The sequence below is a fragment of the Pygocentrus nattereri genome, chromosome 1, assembly GCF_015220715.1.
Source record: "Pygocentrus nattereri isolate fPygNat1 chromosome 1, fPygNat1.pri, whole genome shotgun sequence".
NCBI lineage: Eukaryota > Metazoa > Chordata > Actinopteri > Characiformes > Serrasalmidae > Pygocentrus > Pygocentrus nattereri.
This window is the reverse complement of record NC_051211.1, coordinates 53,496,738-53,524,100: the sequence shown is the minus strand read 5'-3', so window position 1 is coordinate 53,524,100 and position 27,363 is coordinate 53,496,738. Positions and strand designations below refer to the sequence as shown.

Genomic DNA, 27,363 nt, shown 5'->3' with positions numbered 1-27,363 from the left:
TTTGTTGGTAACTTTATTGCAATATGATTGATGGACATTATAAAAGCCCACAAAGATGTTCAACGCACTGTGTAAACAGAAAATGTTTCCACGGGGGTTAAATCAGACAGTAGTAAAATCTGTAAAAATGTGGTCAAAAAAAAAAATAAATAAAAAATCTTATGCACTCATCTAAAGTGTTGCAAATCCATGTCAAGGGACATGATTACACATATTTGGCTCGCTCCACTTTAAATGCATTTAGACCAGTGAAATGGCAATAAATAACACGCTGTGATCTGCTGATGAGGCGCCACAGATAAGCTTTAAATCACAGTCTGAAAAAGCTCGTGAGCTTGCCTTGACCTGCAATGAGCTTCTTGCCAGCAGCTTTGCTGCTCTTCTTCGCCGGCCCAGGGTTGGAGGCTTTGGCAGGGGGTCTCTTTTGGGGCGGCTGGTTCTCCTCGCTTCCTTGTTCCACGCAGTCTTTGCTGGCCAGTTTCCTTTTGGAGGTCTTGGTGACCGTTTGGAGCCGTGCAGGTCCACCTGTTCGTACACAGGAGTTGCCGCTTCGCTGCACCAGGGCTGAACTCGCAGCCCCTGGATCCACTTCCACTGAAGAACATGAATAAGGGACAAAGAGGAGGGGGGGGGGGGGGGGGGGTGGGGGGGGGGGGGGAGGAGAGAAAAAAAGTTTGGGAATCAGACTGAACAAAGAAAAATGGACAAGAAGGAGGAGGGTGAAAGAAGAGACTGAAGTTATGATGAAATTGCTGACGTTAGCCTGCAGTTTAACAGGCAGCGTGTTTATTTTACAAGGTTGAAGCTGAACATTTGTCATGTAATGTGGTGGACCACAGCCTGATTTCACACACAGAGCGAGAGAGTGAGAGAACGAGAGAGCGAGAGAGAGCGAGAGAGAGCGAGACCCCATGTGCGAGTTTGTTCTTAGGGTTTTTTACTACAGACGAGGGGCCGGCCAGGTTTTATAGTTCAGGGAATTGTTTTAAAAGGTTGATCTTAAGTACCAGTCCCCAAGCAGGGATTGGGCAGAACTCGAGGCCCTGGCTCACAGGCTCAGGAGGTGGACCTGGGCATCATTCCGACAGTGTGCCGTCAGAGGGACTTGAAGCATTCCCTTATGTGTGTATTTGTGTGTATAACAGCCATAAAACATGCAAGCAGGCCATTTTAGAGCTTGTTTTCATCTTGAAGTTGGAGGCAGTGCTTGGGAGCTTACCGAATGTGCTTGTAGTTTCAGGCTCTTCCTCAGGAGGAGCAATAACAGGTGAAGGGCTTGTGCGTTTGGGAGCAGGGTGCACACAGGTGGGAAGCTGACTGGAGCTGGGAAACTCTAGGATGCGGTTCAGGGGCAGCCCATCGTCCTGGTAGGTGCAGGCAAATTGGGATCGGATGACTCTTTCCCTTGCCTGGAAGAACAAAATTGGTCATTTTGAGTGACAGCCTTCAAATGGGTCATTTTGTGCCACATTTCTAGAGAACATCCAGATAAAATTGATCAACAATTCCTTTAGACCTGGCCACTAGAAATATGCACCAGTACTGCTTTTCCCAAGAAAATGGGGCTCTCCAGAGAAGATGCCATGGAGATTCTGTTCTGTGCAGTCATGCCTTTCATAAAAACTAAAAGGAGAAACTTATTACAGCGTCTCCTGTGTAAAGAAGTGAGAAGAACTGCCGTATGCAGCTGTTTATTGCTGAGAATAATTTCACAACCAAAACTGAACAGCAGCTGTGGAGCTGTGGATCTGCATTCGCTGAAGTGACTTCGCTTCATTCTGTACCTTTGGGATGAGCTGGAGTGCTGTTTGTGACCCAGAAACTTGGTACCTGACCTCACTAATGCTCTTGTGGCTGAATGCAATCAGATCCTCAAGCGTAAAGCCTTCCCAGTAGAGTAGAGGCTGCTACTGCCACAAAGGAGGGCAAACTCCCTATTAATACCCTTCATTTCAGCAGCAATGTTGGATGAGCATTTCTCAAACTTTTAAACAGTGCATGTTTACACTGGACAGGTCGCAAGTCCATCACAGGGCACACACACACACACACACACACACACACACACACACACACACACACACACACACACACACACACACACACACACACACACACACACACACACACACACACACACACACACACACACACACACACACACACACACGGTTTGGACTGTGGGAGGCAACCCATGCAGACACAGGGAGAAACTGCAAACCCCCAGAGAAAGGTCCCCGGTCACCCAACTGAACCCAGGCCCTTCTTGCCGTGAGGCAACAGCGCTACCCACTGTAGGGCCCTATCACCAGCTGATGTAGTGAACGGCCCAAACTATAAACGCATCCTGTGAAGTGAGAATGTGGCTGTGATAAGCAACTAGACCTCGCCTGACAAACTTGGCAGATGACCAACAGACTCACTGTAAAACTGCAACACACTGAAGTACGTTACTTGAACATCTGCCAAATTCAATGTTGAGTACACCACTGCAACAACAACCACCTCCACCACAACCAGCACCACCAGCAACCATCACCAACCACGACCATCATCATCATCATCATCATCACCACCCCCCCCCCCAACACCCACGACCATCACCAACCACCACCCACGACTATCACCAATTAACACCTTCACCTAACAACCACCAGCAACACCCACCACCAACAACCACTAACACCCAGCCACAACCACCACCACCCACGACTATCATCACCATCACCCAACACCCACGACCATTACCAACCAACACCCACGACTATCACCAACCACCACCTAACAACCACCAGCAACACCCACCCACAACCACCACCAACCACCAATAACACCCACAACCACCACCACCCACCAATAACACCCACCCACAACCACCACCACCCAACAAACCAGCGAATTCCTTAATTGCTAATAATTCAGAGAGTCCTAGAATTTTAGGTTCAAATGCATTTACATGACCGTGCATTTTTAATGAAATAGAATTATTTATACAACACAATTTTAATTTAAATGAGTAAGAGAATGTATTCTCTCCAACATATTAAGCATTAAATTCCCACCATGGGAATTTATTTAACATGCAGCTTTCGGCTGCAAGTTATAAATATTCTTCATTACAGCTGTCAAGAGTTTTGAAAACAATAAAGGACAATTTTTAGACTTGTACACACAATTCGGCATTTAAAAAAAAATATGGTGAAAAAAAAGTTATTTTTATGGAACAAAGAATAGTCTTCAGGGTGAATCTGGAAAAACAGACAGCTGTGAAAATTCACAGATGACATTGCTGCAGGAACATGAGAAGATAACCAGAAGAGGGTTCTACTCCAGCACATTTAATGAAAAATATCTGTTATGTTGATGCTGAGGTGGTCCGAGCGATCTTGCGCCAGTTCTTCTGGGCTGCCTTTACTTTTGGTTTTTTAATGACTCGCCGGCGATCACATCAGCCAAAGACACATGAAGTGGCCAAGTGCAAACAGGCTCTGACGAAACCATGCAGGTACGCGGGCTCTGACAAACCGAGGCGCTGAAGACCGGTGGCTGGCAAGGGGTGCAGAAGTGGAAGAACGAGCTGCTCATGAAACCTCAACGAGGCCTAGAGGTCTCGAGGGCCTCGGAGAAGTGCTGATCCGCTCGTTTGATCCACGCCTGCTTGGGATTAGCGGGATTCCAGAGTTTCTCCCCCCTCTGGGCCAAGGGGCTGCAATAAATGGAGTGGAATTCAGAATAAAAAAAAAAATAATAATGATTTAAAAAAAAAAAAAAAAAAAACGTTGGGTGGGATTGGAAGAGTGAAAGAAGGAAGGGGCGGCAGATCAAAGCCTTTTCAAAGCACTTTCTCAAAAGAACACCTAAAACAACAGCAACCCCTCAGACACAGAGGCTTAAAGCAGCAGGCCAGACTGCCCCGGTTGCATGCTAATGGAGAGCATCCTGAAAAAGATGATGGCAGCTAAATATGGCAGCATGCAAACTCACTTTTAATCCCCAGCTGGGAGGGCTGCGAAAAAAAAAAGATGCCTGAGTGCATCCAGTGCCTGTCCCTGTATAACCTCTTTGGACCAGGTGAGCTGGGGGGCAAAACGAGGGCAGGAAAGGATTTCAAAGCAGCAGTGAGAGAAGACTGATGAGGCTCGAGACCAGCAGGTGATAGCAATTACCCCCTGCCTATGGGATGTGAGTGCGGGTTTATCAGAACGTGCTGTACTGAATCATTCAGATAAATCAGAAATATGCAATGAGGTGCAACTGTGCTTGTCCGTTTTGCTCTTTCGGGCTCGCCCAACCGCACACCTGTTATGCAATAAACACACACGCAAACGTACAAATATGCATGCACGTTTATATAGATTAAGAAACAACTCATGCAGTCCGCAATCTAAACGGGTGGATTTGACGTGTTGCTCATCAAAAGCGAAAAAGGCTGTGTCCTAAGCCCGGCAGAGACTTCTGCATCACTCCCTGTGTGCCAGTTGACGTCAGCCTGGGAAGAAGCTGGTTGGGGAGGGCGGCGGGATAAAGTCGTTCTGCAGACAACAGGAAACAATAACCTTTCAAGTTTCCCCCCTTGTTAGTCGAGTTACGCGACCGATACGGCGGCTTCAAAGTGAAATGGATGCGGAAAAGCTTCCGCCAGCCGAGTTCAGGAAGCGGTGAGCTACCCAGGGACCATTACTGCGCACTCACAGGAAGGCGGCCAGAGTAGAGGGAGCTAAAGTGACATCTGCTATTGCAATCAAATAAAGAAACCATTTTCCAAAATGCATTTAGCATGCATGCTTGCAGAGGCTCGATGCAGTTTTATCTCCTCTCGACAGAAATACCCGTTCCTCAGATCTAAAAAACGGCCACCGTTTGCCGTGGTGGGAAATGCGGAAGCTTTCTCCGGCCTCTTCCAGGTTTTGTTTTGGAACAGGCTGCTTTTAGTGGCCTGTAGTCCTGGACTGAAGGTTTTATTCCTTTCTATAGTTTTATAAGTCAACAGTAAAAACTTACAAGGCCGCAGAGTGAACGAGAACCACTCGACTGGTAGAAGATATAACGTTGATACTTCACAAAAACCAGCTAAAGCGAAAACCTGAGAAGTTATACGGTTTGAAAAGAGAGAGAAAAGAAAAAGTCGGCCTGCTCAGGCTTCTTTAAATCGGGAGTTTGGGGTATGACAATACAACCATGTTGAGAACAATGTGGACTATTCAGAAGCAAACCGAGATATTGCAGCTTTGGGGCATCCTAGTAGGTCCCATGGTATAACGTAGGGCCTGATCGATAGAGAATTGTGGCCAATACCAAATTTTACATTGAAAACTGAATTATACAGTGCTCTGCTGACGGATAAGCATAAGCAATTACAAATATAGTCATCACAAACTTTTCTGAGCATACTGTGGATGTTCTCAGTGCTCCCACAAGACCTCCCAAGTAGTGTAGTCGTCTAAGGATTTTCCCCTAGTCCAAATCTCAATAACTTGAGTCGAAGAGAGCCAAACTAGTCCTGTTAAACTGGATGTAGTGCAGCACCGAATGTTAAATTATAAAAAAAACTAAATTACCGTACTGCTAGGTGTGGTATTGTGCCTGTTACAGCTTGTTAAACCTCACAAAATGTAATGTGATGCATATTATATTGTAAAAACGTCAAGTATTGTGATGTTTTTTTGCCATATTGTCCACCTCTAAACAGAATCGATCCTTGGCTGTCAACAGTAAACTGTCAAATACAATGTTAGTTCCCAAACGTTCTTATTTTGGTTCTCTTGATTAAGATTGGTTTTACTAGGAGAACCATAGGGTTTATTTACTTGTTTAAGTGGAGCCCACTCTATCGCTCTTTCCACTGACATCCAAAGTCTAGCCATCATTCTGCAGCAGGCATCATGCCCACAAGTTTCTTTTTTTCAGGCCCTCACAGCCAGATTGCACATCAGATTCCTCAACTCCCATGGACTGAGCTGAAGGACATCTACACAGACGTCATCTCACTCTCCACTTTTTGCGGCTCCAGCTTATATGCGTGACCTGGTATTTAAATCTAAAATATTATTGGATTTCACTGAAATACTTCTCTTGATATAACTATACATCTGACTTATTGCATTTTGCTAATTTGACTTCTATAAAAACTGCTAGAGTACGGTATCGGGTACGGTTGTTGTTCTGGCCGCAACCTTAGTGACCGCTATGTCGGTATGATACATACACACATACCCTGTTAATCTGCTGTATGGGTCATAGTACGTCACATCCTCCTTTGCTCAACTCCACATATTTCCATTTGGCAGATGCTCTTACCCGGGGCAACTTCCAGTTTGATCATTTTATACAGGTAGGTGAAGGTGGTGTTAGGAGTCTAGCCCAAGGACTCTTATTGGTATAGTGTAGGGTGTTTGTACAGGCAGGGGATTGAACCCCAGCCTACAGTATAGAAGGCAGGTGTTACCCACTACACTGTACAAGCCACATTCTCAGTACCGTGTACTGCCCGGGTTCTGTTTTGTATTTCTTTAATTTTTTCATATTTATTACACTGCACTGCCTGCACTGCCTATAATTTTATGCTTTTGCACTTGTGTTGGTCCTGGAGCAATGTACTTGTTCAAATTCAAGGAGCTTCATCATTTCAGCTAAAAACATGAAAGTGTTGCTGTTGTGTCCTGCGGTAAACTTAAATTGTTCCAAACCTGACAGGTTTCCTCCAAACATCACCGGATCCTTTGAACACGTCTGTGCACTGAATTTACATCATAGGACTGGCCTCAGCAAAAATCCTCATGCAAACCAGTTAGCTTCATCAAATGTGTTAGTTTAGAGGTTTTGGCAGCTTTAGGCTGCAGCTTGAGTAGTTGGTGTGGGTGTATAGTAGTGTAAAAGTGTAACAGTGGACTTTTTAATGTGACATCATTTAAGTGAGCAGAAGTGACATTTCCCTTGCATGTATGTAGCATTAGAGCACCAATCAGGGCCCAGCGGTCACTTTGTTCAGAGCTGGTTTTGACCTGTTGGTCATACCGACCCAGTGCAGCACGCGGTTCAACGTCAGCGCAGCAGCGTAAAACTTTGGGAGAGTCTGTTCAACATAAATGATGAACTAACCTAACTTTGTGTAAATAGAGCACAATATAGAAATATGTCCACATATGCAGTCGAGACTGACGCGGCTTTTTTCTGAATTTCTACAAACACCATTTCATTTTATAGTAAATGAGTTTGGGCTGGTTTATGTTTATGAACAGAGGCCTACAGATCAACATAGTAAAGGAGCTCATCTGTGATCCTGAGTTTAAAGCCAGTTTTTATTCAACTTAAACTTGGAACTAAGTTGTAAATAAATCTGAAACTGAAACTTTGCTTGTGTGTAAAAAGTGATTTCAGAGCCACTCGGTTCTCCCTGATGGAACCTGTTTACCTTCAGTGTTTTGTGCTTCTGATCATTTTAATAGACGTCAGCGTCACTAATTAATGACGTTCTATTAAAAGGCTGGTTTACCAAGAGAGACGCTGGAGGACTTTCACCTGAAATGAGTTCATGAAGCCAGTCTGGTTATAAAAATGATAACAGGACATCAGAGCCAGAATTACTCTTTTAGTACTTTTACTTTATACTTAAGTACATTTGAAGGTAAATACTTTAGTACTTTTACTCAAGTGGAGGTCTAAAGGGAGGAACTTCTACTTTTACTGCAGGAATATTTTACATGGTGTCTCTGCTTTAACTCGAGCAGATGGTTTGCATACTTCATCCACCACTACGCTCAAATCCAGTGAGCTCTTTAAACGACTTATACTTTCAAATACTTGTAAAGCCAAGCTGCTTGATTTTGTACACCTGTGGTAATGAAACAATGAAACACCTGAACTCAATAATTAATAGGCATGTCCCAATACTTTTGCCCATATAAACAGCCAATAAATGTAGCACTCTAGTTTGAACTTGCAGCCCTCAAGTCCACAAGCACAACCTACTGAAATGAAAGACCAGCTATCATAACAATTAGGACTCGGTTTTCAGGCACAAGCATAAAGATTCATTACCTTAGGCTTCACATGTCCTTGTTGGCTCTGGACACGGTTTTGTAAGGGCTGCGGAGAGAGTCCTGAGGGAGCCTCTGGAGATCTGGAGGCATTTATATGAAAGAAAGCAGAAGCCCACGAATAGACAAAACAAGACAACATCTAGTGTGACAATTGGCAGAACAACAAGTGATGTAAAACTAAAATGTGGCAACAATAATCGGAAAAAGTTCAGTCAAGAAGTGCTACGGTCAAGAAGTGACCATGAATGATTTACACTGGCAGAACTTACTTGTACAGGAACAGAAGACACACTCCTTCAGTCCCATTAAGAACTGTCTGATCTTCAGTGAGCAGTTCTGCCTTATTCCTGCAGGGCGGCGCTAGTGCCTCTTCATCCAGCAGAGTCAAGAGCAGCTTCACACTCTCTCTGCCCCCGTAGGCAGTGGCATGATTAATGGCATAAGCTTTGGGCTGAAATGATAATTAGTTTACACATTATTCAACCAGAAAAGAATGGACATGCGTATGGTAGACTGCAAAAAGCGATATATTGGCAAGTTAAATATTTTAAAACTGGCCAAAATGTAATATTTCTCATTTTGAGGTTACTGTAAGAACATAAGATACATCAGACTTTTTTTTTTTATGTGTCTTTTTACTTTATCTATTGAAATTGTGTTACCCTACTTGTTTCAGGTATAATTTCTTGAAAGAAAAAAAAAAATAAAATAAAAAATTTAATAAGGTTGCTATAAAAGTGTTTTAAATTGAGAAATACTCAATATTTATACTAAAATAAAAATGATTAAGATTTCATGTTTGAGTACAGATTCATTCAACTCTACCCTGGCTGGACTGATCCCTGTGCTGGAAGCAGACTCTTTCAGAGTGGTGTGGATTTGACCGATTCTCTCTTTGAGCTGCTTCACGGTATCTTCTGCAGCCGCGTACACCGGATCTCCATTACTGAGGCCCTTCAGGAGAGCTGCCCTGATGCCGGACATGATCCTGCACCCGGCAACACTAGGAGGGAACAGAGGAGAATTTTTATTAGTCCCAAAAGAAACGAAAACTAGAAACAGCACAATTCCAATAACTACTATCGGAATCGGCACGGGGGGATGGGAGGGGGAGGAGGGGGTACAGACGAACCACATCTTTAAGATTTCGTGACAAATCTAGCTTAAAATAAAGAATTAAGCAGGTCGCATGATGATAACCACGGTTTACTTTTCACGTGGTAAAAGAGCATAAAGAATAAACCACACACACACACACCACTTTATTAGGTACACCTTTTCAGTTGCTTGGTAACACAAATATCAGCCAATCACACGGCCGCAACTCTCTCAAAATTTAGGCATGTAGAGGTGGTCAAGACGACTTGCTGAACTGCAGACCGAGCATCAGAACGGAGGAGAAAGGGGATTTAAGGGACTTTGAACGTGGCGTGGTTGTTGGTGCCAGACGGGCTGGTCTGAGTATTTCAGAAACTGCTGATCTGCTGGGATTTTCACGCACAACCATCTCTAGGGTTCACAGAGAACGGTCCGAAAAAGAGGAAATATCCAGCGAGCGGTCAGTTGTGTGGACGAAAATGCCTTGTTGATGTGAGAGGTCAGAGGAGAATGGGCAGACTGGTTCCAGATGATGGAAAGACAACAGGAACTCAAATAACCAACCAGAATCTCTGAGGAACGTTTCCAACACCTTGTTGAAGGTGTGACACAAAGAATTAAGGCAGTTCTGAAGGCAAAAGGGGGTCCAACCTTTTACTAGCACTAGGTGTACCTAATAAACCGGCGAGGGAGTGTATATGCACATACACAGATGTACATATGTATACGATTTTCTGCATATTAGTGTGTTCACCCATCTCCAAGCCTCTCCTCCTCGAGGAAGCCCAGTATTATATGTAGTTAAAAAGCAGCTCCTGGTTTGACCAATCAGTGCTCAGTAAATTGAGCTCATGATGTAATTGATGATATTAACGAGTCTCTGTGGCGGCTGTGAAGGTGTCCAGGAAAAATATGGACCCGAGAAATTCTTGTTACTTTTTATTGTTTTTCTGTTTATTTTAATTATGAATATGACTTTATCCTAATGTATATTGTGATGAACTCACTGCTGAGGTCAACTGGTTAAAAAAATAAAAAATAAAAAAATTGCTTAGATGCCTAAAACTTTCACACAGTACTCTACATTTAAAAAAAAAAGTGTGATATTATCAGTTCTGGAGTAAAAACCTCTAAATAAAATTAAAAATTCTTTAAATAAAACAAAACAAAAAACACGACCAAAGCTGTGTGCTTCAGCGGAGGTCAATCAGTTCACAGACTGAAGGAGAAAGAGGGGAAAAAGAAAAGGAAAAAAGCAAAAACAAAAAACCAACCCCAACAGTGAAAGTCCAGTCAAAGAGGAGTTATTGACAGACCACCACCATCACAAAGCTGCACATCACTGCTCTAAGCATCTATCCGTGTATGCGCACACGCCTGTGTGGACCTTAGCGAATGTAAACAGTGGGGGCGAAGTCGGGAAGGGATCCGGCCCGAATCCCTGACCCAGCTTTCGTGTGAGGGAATTACAGTAACAGAATCATCTGGGAAAACAGATGTTAGTTGTACAAGAGGCACTGATCTCGCATTAAGAGGTGTTTGTGTGTGGTAACACAGTACTCCACAAGGTGCGGGGGGGGGGCATCTAGGAGGGTCGCAGCCTGATGAAAGAACCCTTTTGGTTCAGAACTAAAAAGCACTATCGTTCGGGAGAAGCCCCATAGCAGGTTCAAGGCACTTGCATCTCTGATGCACCAGAGGAAATTATCTTTAGGCCTTCGCGAGCCAATCGATGGTCCACTCCGCTATGTGTTGTGGTGCCAAACGTTTGGGGAAAGCACCAGTTTGTAAAGTTTTTGAAGTGAGAGCAATCAAGGAAAATATTTCGATGTATGATGTTTGATCAGCTTTCAGCAATCAACCCACGGAAGGCCTTTTCTGCTTTTCAGAACAATGGGCTTTGATGTTGCACAGATAAACATGCTTGAGCAATTCAACCCATATCATTAATACTGACGTAGACGTCATTAGTGGCTGCTTTTGAGGGAAGAGAAAAATAGATCTGCAGATAGATAGCGCAGGTGTATTTGGATAAGGGAAGTGTAGAAGGGGCTTCTCTGGGCGATAAGATCAAAATCTGCGCAGGAAATCAAAGGCTTGAGTTATCACCATCTTCTGGGGTGAGGGACAGAGTTGGAGTCAGGTGAGGGTCAGGTGAGGGCCTCCAGGGCTTTTGGACCCACATGTCTGCGATCTACAGCTGAGAACAGAGGACAAGGCGAAGGAATTGCGTCAGGACACTCGGACGATGGAATCTCAAGAGCTTTAACCATCCACGAATTGAACTTTGAGGAGAGAGCCGCTTTCCAGTAAATGTGAAGAACATGGTCCATAGCTGTCCATCTATGGTTATCAGAGAACGGATTCATATAAGAAACACTGGTGGTGTGAAAGCAAGAACGACAGGTGTTAAGAAGGTGTTTCAACAGGCTACTTTCACTCCTCAAAATGTGCTAAACCTGTTGAGAAAAGACCACTAGAGCCTGTTCAGAAGCATTTGTGCAACACACTGGCAACATGTTCTGTCTCCATCACTGTGAAACACTAATTTCTTTCTCCAAGACAAGATTCGACAGATTCCCATCTTACCATAAAACAGGACTGGAAATCAATCATTTCAACAAGCAGTTCAGGCCCTCTGGACCTCCTTTAATGATGTCAGTTGATGTTAAGTTCTCACTTAACAACTGCTGACTCCGTTTTACTCCTGTTCTCCATGATGGTGTGTTAAAAGCCAGTGAAATATCGATCCCAGAAAACCATCTGGTCTTGATCAGCTTTACTTCACTCTCATGAAACTTGCAACGGATCAGATCATTAAACCTCTGAAATACATCTACTCAAATCCAGGTCCGTGATTCAAGACCAGTGGTGGCTTATGTGCATAGAAGTGGGAACCCATCAACACTTGCAAATTCTCACAAAACTGTCCTTAAAGGCTTAAACGGAACCTCAGCCCTAACCGTGTCTGCAAACTAGTACTGCAGAGAACGGTGAGCTATAATAAGCACTAGAAAAAGTCTTTATCCAGCATTCACTATTATAAAATCAATCAGGCAGATCGGAGCCTGTTGAATCCATATTTGCATGAGAAACCGGACGACAACACAAACTATTGAGAACTTTAGTTCTGTTATGCGATAGGAAATGGGTTTCATATTTAGTTAAGAATAAGAATTAGTAACCATACTGTGCTGGACAGGAAAAAGCCATTAAAAGAGCATAACTGGTGCTGCTTTCTCTGGGCGGGTAGGAGTGGTGTTCCCCAAAGATCTGTTCTAGGCCCCCTTTTATTTATCTACTTTCTTCCTTTTGGTTTGGATCAGTTAACATGGCCTTCAGTTCCCCATGTTCCTTTTTGAATACAACCTCACCTACCTTATTCAACCCCCTCGCAACTTAAGCGGCAGATCTGATCGACTTAAGTTGCAAGGGGGTTGAATGAGGTAGGTGGTGAGAAAGGAGCAGAAAGTTTGTGTGTGAACATGGAACTGAAGGCCATGATAACTGATCCAAACCAAAAGGAAGAAAATAGATTAATAAAAGTGGACCTTGAAGAGATCCTTGGGGAACACCTCTGCTACCCACCCTGAGAAAGCAGCACCAGTGGATTCCCATATTTTTTTTTCCTGGGGTCCAAGCGGTGCCAAGAGCAAAATTGCCATACTCAAATAGGAACTTGGGAAAAACAATGATTTCCATCTGGTCCATTGAAAGCACCTCCTATTGCACTTCCTTCATGGTCCATAATCTCCATTATACTTGAGTCCACACTTTCCTTTCAATTACACAAACTCCATTTTTGCTCCTCCCTCTGCTTCCATGATGCTGGCATTAAAAGGTTTTAATATCCATCCATCCATCCATCCATCCATCCATCCATCCATCCATCCATCCATCCATCCATCCATCCATCCATCCATCCATCCATCCATCCATCCAGGTCGCCAGTCCATCGCAGGGCAGGTTTTAATATAGAACTGAAAATACAGTAATTCTAAAATTCACCAACACACTTCAGTCTCTCTGGAAGATTTACTGTCTTTTGTGGAAACAACTGTCAATGATTAAATCAAGGCATTTGGGTGCATTTCAGGAGTGGAGTGGGCGGGGAGGGGGCAGCTGTTATACTCAGCATGCAACCATGCTCAAATGACTGGGCTTTTTTCTGGTCACTTTGACATTGTAGGGGGTGGGATTTTTGGGGCCGACACCGGAGTCATTAAAGTGCTGTTTGAGAACGTATTTGAGCCAAACTAATCTGCCTAGTGTATAATTACAGCTCTGTTTCGTCAAGACATTTTAAACACAAAACATCAAACCAAATTTCACTTTGGCCTCAGAATTGAAAACCATAATCAAATGTAAGAATGTGTACGAAGGTTAAACAATGACACTGAGTAAGCAGCGGTCATTTTTCGGCCTCAGATATTGAGAAACAGGCATTAAATTAACCTCTTATTCTACAGGGTATATTTATTTTGGTTTGTCCATCTGAATTCACAAGACCAAATCATGATGGCAAACTTCTGTAACTGCATGAAATAAAAAGGTCAATGTTTTTTGGTAAAAGCCCCTCAAATGACTGTTTTATGATCTCCACATGTCACTATATCCTTACAATTTACTGCTGAAGGCCAAAAATCTCTGACGCTCTGTGTTGTTCTCTAAAAGTGATGTTTCCAGAGCAGATCACTGAAGAGACGCCGTCTGTTTATAGTTTAGAGCCCAGATTTGGGGAAAAACGGGTCGACTTTCAGTAGAAAAACAAACTGAGTTCAGCTTCTTTTATTATAAGGGTTTAAAATGACATCACCGTCTATTAGACTGGAGAGAAGAGCTACAGCCTCACACGACGCCCAGCTTCTGAATGGAGCTTATGGAATATGAAAGTTATGAAGAACATGAGGTGCATTTTGGACCCACCGGTGGTCCCGAGGAGTTAAGAAGGTTAAAACCTCACAAAAGGTGGAATACTGCATGTGTCCCGAAATTCTCATAGAAGTCGGGTAGGCAAGAGTACAACTCAGGTTTAGCAGCTAAGCCTTATCTAACGGAAAGAGTTCTGCGTTTCATGAACTTCCAAAGGAATCATAAGTTTGCTCTCTAGGATTTTATCAGTTGTGCTAAAATTTATGAAAGCTACATTCCATAGATATGAAATCTCTATTTTTGAGGAGATCAGATTTGTCTGGGGACGTTCACGTCTGGCCACTTCTGTGATTTTTGAGGAAACGGCATGGAAACTCAACACGTCAGTAGGTCTAGGAATGCATCCTTCCACTCGTACAATATGGCAGCAATACTGCTTTATCTACAGGTTAAACAGAGGCTGCAGTAGCAGTGGAGTGAATGAATGTCTTCGGATGAATGTCTTCAGGATTGAACATGACCACAGGACTTTGGCAAGAAGCTGATGTCAGAAGCTATATGGATCATTCTACTGAAGTGGCTCAAAGCCAGAGTTGACAACACATTTCGAACGTTTAACTGTCTTCGACTTCAATCTTTATGCTTGGAGTGACTCTAAACCTTAGGTCACGTTTATTTTATAAAAAAAACAAATGTATTTCTGTCACCATAAGTCATAACACTATCCAAACTTCAACAAAATGTTTCAGCAGTGACAATTTTAGCTTATTTTGAGCTCAAAAATGCAGCCAGTACATGACCAACAAACACCACTTTGAACAGATCTTCACACAGAAAATCATCATTTACTTTATTAAAACACAAAAGTTTACTTACCTACAGAAAATGTGACGATTCTTAAAAGGTCCACACTGGTTTTCAGACTTTGGGACACATTAGCCACGTTTACATGCAGCCTAATCCATTAGTAACCCGTCGAATAGCTCAATCGAAATGGAATACATCCATCAGAATAGTCTAGTCTGACTGAGGCCATTCGGAATACAATGTCTGTCCAATTGAACGAGGTGGTTAACCCTGTAAATAACCCGTAACATAGAATAATAATATCTGTAAACTCCTGTATCCGATTACATTCCCTATCGGAAAGTTTGTCCGTTCTGCATGTGCGTCGCGTCGCAGTGAAAGTTGTTCGACTGTTCGATGTTCGACTGTCGACACGGCAGAGCAGAAACTGAACAGGAACACTGATCGGTCGACTTTGCTCTCGCTGATAAAATTTATCTATACTTACGATAACAGAGCGGTTCGTCAAATCGAACCTGCACTGGGGTGTTTGGATCTACTTAGCCAAGCCAAGTTAGTATCAGCCGCCCGACTTCACTTCCTCAGATTTGAGGCGTTATCATCCAAGTTTGTATCAGTAAAGCCGATAAGTCAGAATCGAACCTGTTCTGTGAACAGCTACTCTCTCCTGGTTAGCAGCGCCATTCATCACTTAGAAATTGGTGTCAGATTGAAGCTTTGATGTTTATTGAATGATGGATTTAAAATCGTGCACGGCTTTTGTCGTCTGTGTGGATAACCCGAGCTAAATTGTTTGCCTGATTGTTTTTGGGTTTGACATAACGCAGCACGATACTGCTGGAGAACCAATCTGTGGTCCTGAGTACGGTTGGCTCAGTCCTGAAAAAAAATGGGCTGAGCCTTTTTTTTTTTTTTTTTTTTTTTAAACTGTGGGACTGCAGAACTAATTCAGTAGAACAGTCCATACAGGCAGCAGCACATCTACATTTCAGCAGCAGACTGGCATGTCGCATGCACCTTATACACAAAAATACCTTTCAAACATGGAGAAGCTAGTAACAGTCACGTCTGGATTCCCTGTATTACACGATACCTTTACTCAGGACACTACCAGATGCACTGGCGCATGGCAGGAAGCTGTGGAGTGCGTCTCAGGGGGAGTTTAAATGAGAGATTTGTCGGTTTTGCTCATGTCTATACAGAAACATCACAGAAATGCCCACGGGGTGAGTGGCCTGCGACCATAAGGCTGTACTAGGCCAACCACAACCAAAGCTTCAATCTCAAAGCTTGCAAGGACACTGCACATTGTGAATGCCCCGTTTTATCGGACCGATGTGCTCCACAATTTGTTTCTTACCTCTTCCTTTGATTTTTATTTAAAAAAATGCAATGCAAAACAGAATAAATAACACCTTGACCAGATTTCACAAGCAGCAAAATGTCTGCATTCACATTCTTGAACATTAGTTATGGTTATTAGTTTATTAGTTATTATCTTAGCATTTGTTAAGAAAGAATAGAACTATATAATGTACAGCCAATAACCTTGTGTTGTAATGACTGCAGAAATACTTTATAAGCAGATTCAGCAATTGCTGTTAATGCTCATGGTTACTTTGTAATGGCTATTCTTTTGGCAAGGAGGGCCTGGGTTCAATTCCCCGGCCGGGCGACCAGGGTTCTCTCTGTGTCCGTGTGGGTTTCCATGCTAAATTGCCCCGAGATCTGAGTGCGGGTGTGAATGTATCTGTGTCTGCCCTGCGATGGACTGGCGACCTGTCCCCCTGCGACCCAGAAGGAGAAGCGGCTTAGAAGATGTGCTGGTGTGTGCATTCTTTGGGCAACGAGTTCATTAAAACAAAAGGAAAATTTGAAATAGAGACGTTTAAACCAAATTAAACCACCACAAAAGGAGGTGAAGCAGACAAAACCCATGACATTATGTAACCAGCTGCAAAGAAACAATTAGCAGACTGCTTGATTACGACAGAGCAGCTGCTCTGGCGCAGCACGAAAGCTTGTAGGCCCCATTTACACCTGGCATTAACATGCGTCTTGGGCGGATAGTGCTAAGTATGTGTGAACACGGTCCAGTGCTAACTCAAATCCCTTTTCAGTCAGGCATGCACATGTACCGGAAATTCTGAAGCCCCTCAGTGTCCCTGACCACACTGAACCACATCAGACAGAAGAGACCAAAGCAGCTGCAAAGCATCTTCTCTCCTGAAATGTTGCACATCATTTGTTTCATTTCTCACACTTGTGCTTACAGCGCCTTGCAAAAGTATTCAGTCCCCTTAAGTCAGATTTGTCTGCATTACACATGACACTAGATTGAAATCCTGGTGGGAACAAATCGCAAACCAATGTGCTCCTAAAGTAATTGTCCAAAGTCATTACACACATTCAGCCGCTTCTGACCAGAACTCGGTAGAACCACCTTTTGCTCCAATATCAGCTGTAAAGGCCTCGGCATACTCTGTGCAGAGACAACGTTCGCCTGGCCTCAGCCAACAATGATGTACATGCAGAGAAAATGAACAGCAGCAGACGTTGTGTGGAGGCTTCCTCCACCATATTGTGCACATGGCAGTTGGGCGAAGTCCGCGGACAAAGACGCTACGCAAAACCCATAACCGGGCCATCCTGTTAAGATGCTGTTGCTAAGTAACGACTTTGAGTTTGTACTTCTTCGCACACAAATAGAAAACGGACACCTTTAAGATCACGTTTGACCGACAGCCGATTTGGTCAGACCCTGAAGATGAGCTGACACTAAATTCCCAAACTGGCAGCTGTCGGCAGCTGTGACAGAAGAACAGCGGAACAACCTGGAATCAGCCAGAAATGAACCCAACACCATTCGCCAAACGTGTCTGATCTTCAGAGTCGGACCAAATCAGACTGAGCCATAAAACTGACCCAATAATAACCAGAAAAGCTGCTCAGTGGTGACGACAGTTTGGGAATTTAGCGTAAGGAGCTGGAGAACGAACTGCCGGCTGAGCAGCGAGTGGGCGGAGCTCATTACTCTGATGTAGCACCAAGCTGCTCGTTAAGGAGCTATAATTAGGAGGAAGGAGCTGAACATTAAAACATATTAAACGCCGCGTTCACGGCCAGTTTATTCATTTCTTACTGTATTTATTTAACTGCTGTATTAAAGCAGTAGAGACACTCGAGGAGGGAGTTATCACTATAACATCACGGCTGTGATGATCTACAGCCACCAGATCAGAGCCGGGATGATATTTCACGATAAAACACTTCCTCTCAGGTTCTACTGCTTAAACATTGATATTTTATATGGGTCATATTCTAAGTTATAATCCAGACAAATCTGATGACTTAAGGGGGTTGAATACTTTCGCAAGGCACCGTAAACACAGTGGTCAGGAGTTTTTCTGGTGCAGCTGTCTGCTCACTCAGCAACAACCTGGTGTAGTTGGAGTTTTATTTTCTTTAATATGCAAGTCTTTGCTTGTTCTGGGCTGAATGAACATTGTTTTATCTGTTTATTTGTGGCATATTGGTGTCTTGGTTAACAAGGAGTCAACGTGGTTTCAAATGTTTGCAGTTTTTATAGTAAAAGAAAATACAGCTGAAAAAGTGTTAGTGTTATACTGGAGAACAGCTACTGTTACACTATATTAATTGAAGTGTGGACATCAGAAAGCAAAATGATTGACGGTGATGTCTACTTGGCAACATAAACGACCCATTGTTTTATGTGAGAGAGAAGAACTTGAGTGACTGGCGTACAGGTATTGCTAACTAATTGGTACTTTGGCAGATCTGATGTCACCTGAGCCAAATTTGGTTCCCTCCAGTTTAAAATCAAACTGAAGAAAAATGCCAGAAAAAAAAAAAAAAAAAAAAAAAAAAAAGAATTTTATTTTATTATATATTTACACATTATACACACACACACACACACACACACACACACACACACACACACACACACACACACACACACACACCTTTATTAGGTACACCTGTTCAGTTGCTTGTTAACACAAATAGCTAATCAGCCAATCACACGGCCGCAACTCACTGCATTTAGGCATGAAGAGGTGGTCAAGACAACTTGCTGAAGTGCAGACCGAGCATCAGAACGGGGGAGAAAGGGGATTTAAGGGGCTTTGAATGTGGCGTGGTTGTTGGTGCCAGACGGGCTGGTCTGAGTATTTCAGAAACTGCTGATCTACTGGGATTTTCACGCAGAACCATCTCTAGTGTTCACAGAGAACGGTCCAAAAAAGAGGAAATATCCAGTGAGCGGTCAGTTGTGTGGACGAAAATGCCTTGTTGATGTGAGAGGTCAGAGGAGAATGGGCAGACTGGTTCCAGATGATAGAAAGACAACAGGAACTCAAATAACCAACCAGAATCTCTGAGGAACGTTTCCAACACCTTGTTGAAAGTCTGACATGAAGAATTAAGGCAGTTCTGGTGTACCTATTAAAGTGGCCAGTGAGTGCGTGTGCATGTTTGTGTATAAAAATAAATAAATAAAATATTATTATTTATTATTATTATTATTAGTAGTAGTAGTAGTAGTAGTAGTAGTAGTAGTAGTATTAACAACCTCTTAAGACAAACATCTTTCTTTGCCTGTTCATAGAAGCAAAAACTTCACAGAAACTATAGATAAACAGTTAGAAGAAAGTCATGAAAGCGAGTGGACGGGGACTTTAAACACATTCACTTACATCACTAATCATTTCCATCTGGTGGAGAGACAAACAGGACAATGACTGAAAGCAGGTTAGAGTCATGCAGGCATACCTGGAATCTGGGCATTCTCCCAATATCTCTTCCAACTGGTCTGTGAAATGGACAAACTGTGACAGGCCCTTCATGTGCTTCCTTAAGGGATCAGACTGAGGGGGGGCATAACCTTTCCCACCCAGCTGTACGGCTCTGACAAATGATGTCACTGCCTGAAAAAAAAAAACAAGACAAGAACAATTAAGTCAACATGATTTGGGATTTTGGAAGGAATGCACTGCACTGTCTTTAAGGAAAAACAAGTAGATGAAAAAATTTTGAATTTACCAAGAAGAGGGACGTGCTGCTGTCGTGCGCTGCATGTTTGAGGTCAGTAAAGGCTCTGTGCCCCAGTGAACGGCTGGGCGCGTTGAGCGTGTGCACGAGGGCCAAGTCGTTCTTCGAGTTCACCAGCAAACCTAAATAGGAGCAAAAGACCCTCCTGACCACTCTCCGCACCTGAGGAAAGAAAGATGCAGGAAACACGCGTGAATAACCAAGGATGCACAATCGTTTGCTGCAGAATCTGAAATTGCATTGACCACCTCCTTGTTTCTACACTCACTGTCCACTTTATCAGCTCCACTTACTGTATAGCTGCACTCTGTAGTTCTACAGTTACAGACTGTAGTCCATCTGTTTCTCTGATACTCTGTTACCCTGTTCTTCAGTGGTCAGGACCCCCCATGGACCCTCACAGAGCAGGTACTATTTGGGTGGTGGGTCATTCTCAGCACTGCAGTGACACTGACATGGTGGTGGTGGTGTTAGTGTGTGTTGTGCTGGTGAGTGGATCAGACACAGCAGAGTAGAACTGTACAGAACTACAGAGTGCAGCTATACAGTAAGTGGAGCTGATAAAGTGGACAGTGAGCGTAGAAACAAGGAGGCGGTCAGAATCTTATGCCCGATCGGCACTGTATTATGACCGTGTCGGTTCGAGTGAATTAGGTCTTCAGTGTACAGAAGAGCTGTGCAGCTTATTTTTGCCTTAAACACCTCTAACAGGCCCAATTCATAACCTTCAGCCTCAGACTTACAGTAGCAAGATCCAGCATCTACCCTCATAAATCTGTGGCTGACAGGAGCTAGAAGAAGGAGGGGTGGTTTTAGGGGGGGGGGCTGGGCAAGACTGAGCCCCAGCCTCAGCTCACATTGTACTGCACTTTCAAAACATCCGCTTGGTAATTGAAATCACATTTCTCTCTTAAATCTGAGTGATATGATTTAATGTTCCTGTTAATAAGGGAGAGAAGGATCCTGGAGGGGGAACTAGAGTGTGCGAGCTCACTGGGAAATATGTGAGAGAGTGTGTGCGAGAGAGAAATATCGCCAAGCAGGGAAACAGGAGACGGGGGGGGGGCACCTCTGCAGTGCAACACCGTGCCAATTAACAATTTGAACAAGCCATTCTCTCCTCAGAATGAAACGGCAAAGAGGAAAAAAGGAAAAGTTAAAGGCCATTTTTCCCAGGAGAGCTGCAAAGTCATCGACTTCTGGTATCAAATAACTGAAATACCTGCCAGAGCTAAACAATATATTTGTCCACCTTTAGCACAACATTAGCCTGTGCAGTAGAGATGCCACGGAGGGATATGGAACACGTGAGTCTACTGTGTCGACGGACCAATCGCAGATGTTCCTCTGAGTGTTTCGTCGTTTTAACTAATTCACAATACGCAAGCTTTAAGGTGCTCGTATCCATTTTTCTTGCACTTAGTTTCGCCCCCTACAGCAGGGGTTCTCAGCCTTTTCCACGCCGAGGCCCACCTGTTTATACAGCAGCCCACAGAAAAACTAGTCAACTTTTCTTCCTTTTTTCCACAGGAGTAACTGTTCGGTCTTGAGGCGTCTCTAGTTTTGAGGGTTTTTGGTGCCTCAGTTGAAGTAAACCTCACTAAACTAAAGGGGGCTTTTGGTGATGATGAACCTTACTTGATATCTGCTTCATCATACGACTACGTTCACATTACCAGGTAATGGCACTAATCCGATTTTTTGCCCTGATGTGACTCGGATCTGATGTTTTCAGGGCTGACCTGAGCCACTTTCATATGTGGTCCTAGATCGGATAAGTATCTGATTCGTGGTCATGTGACCTTAATGTGACGCTCAGATCGGAAATCATGTGTTCCCCCCCCCAATGCGCGTGTGCCATCATTCAGCGTTACCATGGCAACAGCGCCGAATAGAAGATAAAGCCCGTAGACGGTGGAAAAGCAGCTCATCTCACCTTTTTCTCCTCCGTCTGGCTCTAATAATGAAGCTGAGAGCTGATCAGAGTTAATGATCTTCTCAACGAAGCTCGTTCTGCTCGTTAGTTTGTGCCGATGATGCAGTGATTCAGTCACGTGATGTTACTGAGTAGGAGGAGCTCATGAGAGTCATTTCAGGCCGGTTCATCACATTAATGACAGGTTTGAATGACTTGATTGATTGGAAGTGGACCGAGACCCACGGGTTTTGCTGGACTGGTTCAGCTTTTTCGACGCAGACCCGAATATGTATGGCGTGTCCACATATGTCAAAAGGGAGCAAAAAAGTTTGACCTGCACTGAACAAGGTAGCCCTGAGGAACATCTCCATCTCTGACTAGCTGCCTGCACTGTTCTCCACGTTGTCTTAAACTGATGACGTTTAATGATGTTTTTATTTACGTCTTTAAGGGCCCACTACTACTGACCCCCCTCACTGAAGTGATGCTCTTTTATTAGAGGGTCTCATTTCAGAGGGAAGATTTCAACCACTACCCTGTAACTCAGGAAAACAAGGGGTAGGGGTAAAAAGAAGAAGTGGAACTGGACCCAATATTCCTACTCCAGCATGACGTGGAATACGCAGTGTGTGAACAGCACTGAAGCCTACCTGCGAGCTGCAGCGATGAGCTCTGTTAGATGGAGTGGCTGGACACGGAGGGGTCAGCTCAGTTACTTCGACGGCCTCAGCATTACCATACAGGAACTCAAACAGCTGCATCTAGGTGCGAAAACAATACCAGGAATAAAAGATTTTGTTAAATGATGCTCTGCTGAGATGAATGCCAGAACCCAATCTCAGGGGCCCCTGCTGACGCCACGAACTGCTCTCAGCACTCACTGCGGTGAGGGAATCCTCTGGGTCTTCATCGCGCCTCAACTGCTTGTACATATTATAGACGTCGATCAGATCCACCGTGTTGGTGCGCTTCAAAAAGCTGTCATACTCTTTCCGGATGAGGTCATAATTCTCTGAAAGGGGGGAGCCGTCATGGGACAGGTGGAGCTTGTCCAGAAGCAAGCATTTCCAAGCCACCAGCACGTCGCTCAAAGCCACACTGAAGTCTCCTCTTTCCTAGAGCAGAAGCAGAGACAAGCATCACACGCAAGAACACTACAGGCCAAGCAATGGAAAATTTTACAGTTCAGCTGTACATAAAAAAAAAAAAATAAAAAAAAAATCTCCCATTTATCTCCAGGATCCCACAGCCTTCGGGTAATAAGGGACACATTCAGACCAGGGATTATGTTATGTTCCATTTAAAACCAAGACATTAATAGAGATAGTAATAAACTAAAATTAAACAGAGTCATCATTTATAGGGTACTTTCTATCAGGAAGCGGCTGCCCCAAACCCTAACCCCCCTAAATTTATAGACATTTTTTCCCCCCAATCTTGTTCTTTTTAAAATGTCTTGTTCTCTCGCAAAGAATTGAAACATTTAGATTCATCACAGATTCATTGTTTTTTTTTTTTAAATGCTCTTCAATGTCGTCACTATCGAGACAGTTTTAGTCAGTGGGCGGAGCCATATTTTAGCCACACCCCTGCATTTTACAGTTGGAAGTGAGGCTGCATCCAGGTCCCTCAGGGCCACATGGTGAGCAGTTAGTTCCCATTGTTTTTGAGTCCCAAAGTCTAAAGTTCAGTGTACGTTAGTCACCAACACCACACATTTTAAACTGTGTTGTACAGAAATATTATAGTTGAATAAACAGCTGTTCAGAGCCGTGTTTGCTAGTCATGCAGTGGCTAATGTTCGGAGTTATGCTCAAAATTAGATGAAACAGTCGCCACCAAAACGGTCACGACTTGGTAGGTTTCGGAAGGGTTATGTGGGAAAAATGGAATTTCTGTCCAAGTCAGTTAAATGTGTTCTGAGCTTCATTCAGTTCAGAAGAATCGACCATTTATAGTCAGTACTAATGCAGGAGATCCTGCGAGAAGGTTCAGGGTTGATGAATAAAGCTCATTAGTTCAATCCGAGAGGTTACCCAACTCGGTCAGACACAGAAAATAGAGTCATTCAGTGACCCCCACCCCCCCCTCCAAGTCTAATTACACTTACACACACACACACACACACTTTTAATGTAAGTCAATGGAACTAGAACTTTTCCTAGTCATTTCGGGCCGTTTCTTTTGGTCAAACTTCATTCATCATGAAGTTTACATATAATGTAAAGAGCAACAGGCATCTTGAAATTATGTCAAAAACTAAAACATGACAAAAACAGAGATACAAGGTTTCCTTCCGACAGCAGCGACATGTTCATCTGTGTGTCTTTGAGCAACACAAGTTTCGCTTTTGTTTCAAATCAAGCAAAATTAGCCTCATTCATATGTAATATTCTATTATGTCTACATCGCAACTGTTCGAGCTGTTTGTGCCAGAGTTGCACGTCTAAAAACAAACTTGAATCATCATGAAGTCTAACCAAGTCGTACTGCAAAAGCAAGAGTAGCCCATGCACAGGAGGGTCAACACCAACACCACCATCACACAATATCTAAAACGTTCCAATTCAACGGCGACAAAATCCAATGAGACTACAGCTGCGTTCACAGTACGAGCCTCGTTGCTCTGGTCCGATCTCTGACTCGATGCTTCACACTGGTTTAGGTCAGTGACTCAAATCTGTCATTAATGTGATGAACCGGCTCCTGAACGGACCCTCATGAGCTCCTCCTGCTCAGTGACATCACGTGACTGAATCACTGCATCATCAGCACAAACTAACGAGCAGAACGAGCTTCTCTGAGAAGATCATTAACTCTGATCAGCTCTCAGCTTCATTATTAGAGCCAGACGGAGGAGGAAAAGGTGAGATGAGCTGCGTTTCCACCGTTTACAGGCTTTAATGTCTGTTCAGCGCTGTTGCCGTGGTAACGCTGAATGACGGCGCAGAGGAAAAAAGGACATGAATTCCGATCCGAACGTCACATGGCCACAAATCGGATACATATCCAATCTAGGAGCACATATGAAAGTGGCTCAGGTCGGATTTGAAAAGATTTGTGCGTCTGAAAACATCAGATCCGAGTCCCATTAGGGTTTTAAAAAAAATAAAAAATTATTTGTAATATTTGTGCCACTTCAACCTGGTGATGTGAACGTAGCCTATTATAACAGAAAACTTCAGGGGGCTGAGAAGAGATACAGTCAGTCATTCATTCATTCATTCACACCTTGTCATCTGCACACATACACCACAGCATCTCATTTGTCTAATGTTCATCTTCACTGGATTAACCCAAATATGTGAGCCACCTCAGGCCTTGTGGCCTGAAGTCCCCCTGGTCAGTAACCCATCCCTGGGTTCTTAACACACTACCTTAGTTAGACACCAATTGGCTTCTGATTGCCAGCTGTATACAAGTGAGATGGGGGCACTATATGAGACCGACACCAACCAGCCAATATATGAAACCCACCTCCTTGTTTCTACACTCACTGTCCAGCTTATCAGCTCCACTTACTGTATAGCTGCACTCTGTAGTTCTACAGTTACAGACTGTAGTCCATCTGTTTCTCTGATACTCTGTTACCCTGTTCTTCAGTGGTCAGGACCCCCATGGACCCTCACAGAGCAGGTACTATTTGGGTGGTGGGTCATTCTCAGCACTGCAGTAACACTGACGTGGTGGTGGTGGTGTGTTAGTGTGTGTTGCGCTGGTACGAGTGGATCAGACACAGCAGTGCTGCTGGAGGTTTAAAACACCTCAGTGTTGCTGCTGGACTGAGAACAGTCCACCAACCAAAAATCCCCAACCAGCAGCGTCCTGTGACCACTGATGAAGGACTAGAGGATGACCAACACAAACTGTGCAGCAGCAGATGAGCTGTCGCCTCTGACTTTACATCTACAAGGTGGACCGACAAGGTAGGAGTGTCTAATAGAGTGGACAGTGAGTGGACACAGCGGGGCTGGGCAACATGATATATATAAAATGTGTATATCATCATCATCATCATCATCAGGTCAGTGGAGCTGATAAAATGGACAAAGAGTGCAGAAACAAGGAGGTGGCCTTACTGAATTGACTGGTTGTGTATGAGCTGGTTTGTGAGTATGAACAATACACCAAAGCATTTTGACACAAAATTCACGAATCTACTAACAGTATATCGATGGTTCTGTCTCAGTGTGACAAGATAACACAGGAGATTCACCTTGTTATTTATTACTGTTACCTGTTTGCAGACCTCAGCAGCGGCCAGCTGTAGGACCATCAGCATATCATCTGCCCCATGAACAGTGGTCCTCTCAGAGTCGAGAAGCCGGTGACACTCTCTTCTGAAGACTCTGACCACTGTTTTCAGGCTTCCCTCCATGGTCCTCTTTGTTCCCATTGTCCTTTGTTTACAAATGTGACCCATCAGAAAAGTTAGAATCTGGGCATATTGAAAGGGCAAGTCCACTGATATTTCTAAATGTCTGCATAATTAAATGGTTGGGATGTAAACAGACTCATTCAGGGCGGTTTGGTGTGAAACGCTCCGTTCTAGAGAAAATTACCGAGCCAGAACAGTTCACAGTGGTGGTGATAGGAACCAGACGTCCACGTCCAAAAGCTCCTCACAGAAAGTTATTACACTAAACGGCTATGAATATTAAGCCGGGCGTCTGAGACACTGTGTCACAGCAGTTTTATGATAGTTAAGGTTTAGGCTTAAAACTAATTTCAATCTAATAATTTGAATTTACTCTTAGCGGAGGGATACGTTAAGGGTGAAAAATAGTCCCCCCAAAAAACATAATTTTTCATGTTAACCAGTTTTATATTGTAGTGAACATGGAATATAAAAACTCAGAAGACATGTCTAGGTTCTCTGGTGGTTCTAGATAGTAAATAAAATGACTATATTTGTGTTGCACTCATGGCGACCCCTGGTTCCTATCACCACCACTGTAAAGACATCTGAGACTCTACAATCAACCGTTTCACACCAAATCACTCTGAATCACTGAATTATGCAGACATTCTGAAAAATCAGTGGAATGAACCTTTTAACGAGTAACAAGATCAAAACTGTGTCGAAAAGAAAATGAACCGTGTTATCAAGTACCAGTCATAGATCTCCAGTTACGACAGGAATGGGTTGCCAGATGGGGTTTGTAAAAAAATGACAAACGGTCTTCGTGAGTTTGGCTGCAGGAAAACTTACCACCAGTGGGATTTCAGGGATGTTATGCAGTTTATATCAACCCTAACAAGCCTACACACCGAGCCTCTGCGCTCCGGCGCTGTCAGCAGCTGCTTCAGCACAAACACCGTCTCAAAATTTAAATCTGCAGGAACCCGCGAACGAACCAATCAGATTAAAGCTCCCATTGTAGCCACGCCCATCTCCCTCTCACAGCGAGGCCGCTGTTCAAGCGTGTGCGCCGTCTTTGCCTAAAGGGGGACGCCACCGAGTTTTCAAAATTTTAGTCCTTGAGATGTAAAGACTGGATAAAACAAGATGTTCCTTTATTAGTATAATACTTTTTAATTAATTTAATTGTTTAA

At 43.6% G+C, this 27,363-nt stretch overlaps 1 protein-coding gene across 2 annotated transcripts; it reads right to left on the bottom strand.

Annotated features, from left to right (window-relative positions):
• Positions 1-27,131, bottom strand: LOC108437959 (PARP1 binding protein). 2 transcript variants are annotated; one of them, XM_017715413.2, is made up of 11 exons: positions 27,020-27,131; positions 26,045-26,207; positions 22,689-22,922; positions 22,458-22,568; positions 19,881-20,051; positions 19,611-19,765; positions 8,865-9,042; positions 8,309-8,490; positions 8,038-8,119; positions 1,220-1,409; positions 1-594 (listed from the first exon to the last, which is right to left on the bottom strand). In XM_017715413.2, the coding sequence occupies exons 2-11, from the start codon at positions 26,201-26,203 to the stop codon at positions 311-313; spliced, it is 1,746 nt and encodes a 581-aa protein (XP_017570902.1). In that variant the 5' UTR covers positions 26,204-26,207; positions 27,020-27,131; the 3' UTR covers positions 1-310. The 2 variants fall into 2 exon arrangements, with proteins under 2 accessions (XP_017570902.1, XP_037392436.1); XM_037536539.1 differs by lacking the exon at positions 1-594 and adding an exon at positions 658-686 and having other exon boundaries at positions 27,020-27,130.
• Positions 27,132-27,363: the final 232 nt, after the last annotated feature.

What these genes read in the sequence shown, in the direction of transcription:
- LOC108437959 (XM_017715413.2), bottom strand. Translation starts at nt 26,203, where the DNA reads ATGGGAACAAAGAGGACCATGGAGGGAAGCCTGAAAACAGTGGTCAGA. An exon ending in CTCATCGCTGCAGCTCGCAG is followed by an intron (nt 20,052 to 22,457) that starts GTAGGCTTCAGT and finishes TTCTTTCCTCAG; the next exon opens with GTGCGGAGAGTGGTCAGGAG. An exon ending in TGAAACTACAAGCACATTCG is followed by an intron (nt 595 to 1,219) that starts GTAAGCTCCCAA and finishes CATGTTCTTCAG; the next exon opens with TGGAAGTGGATCCAGGGGCT.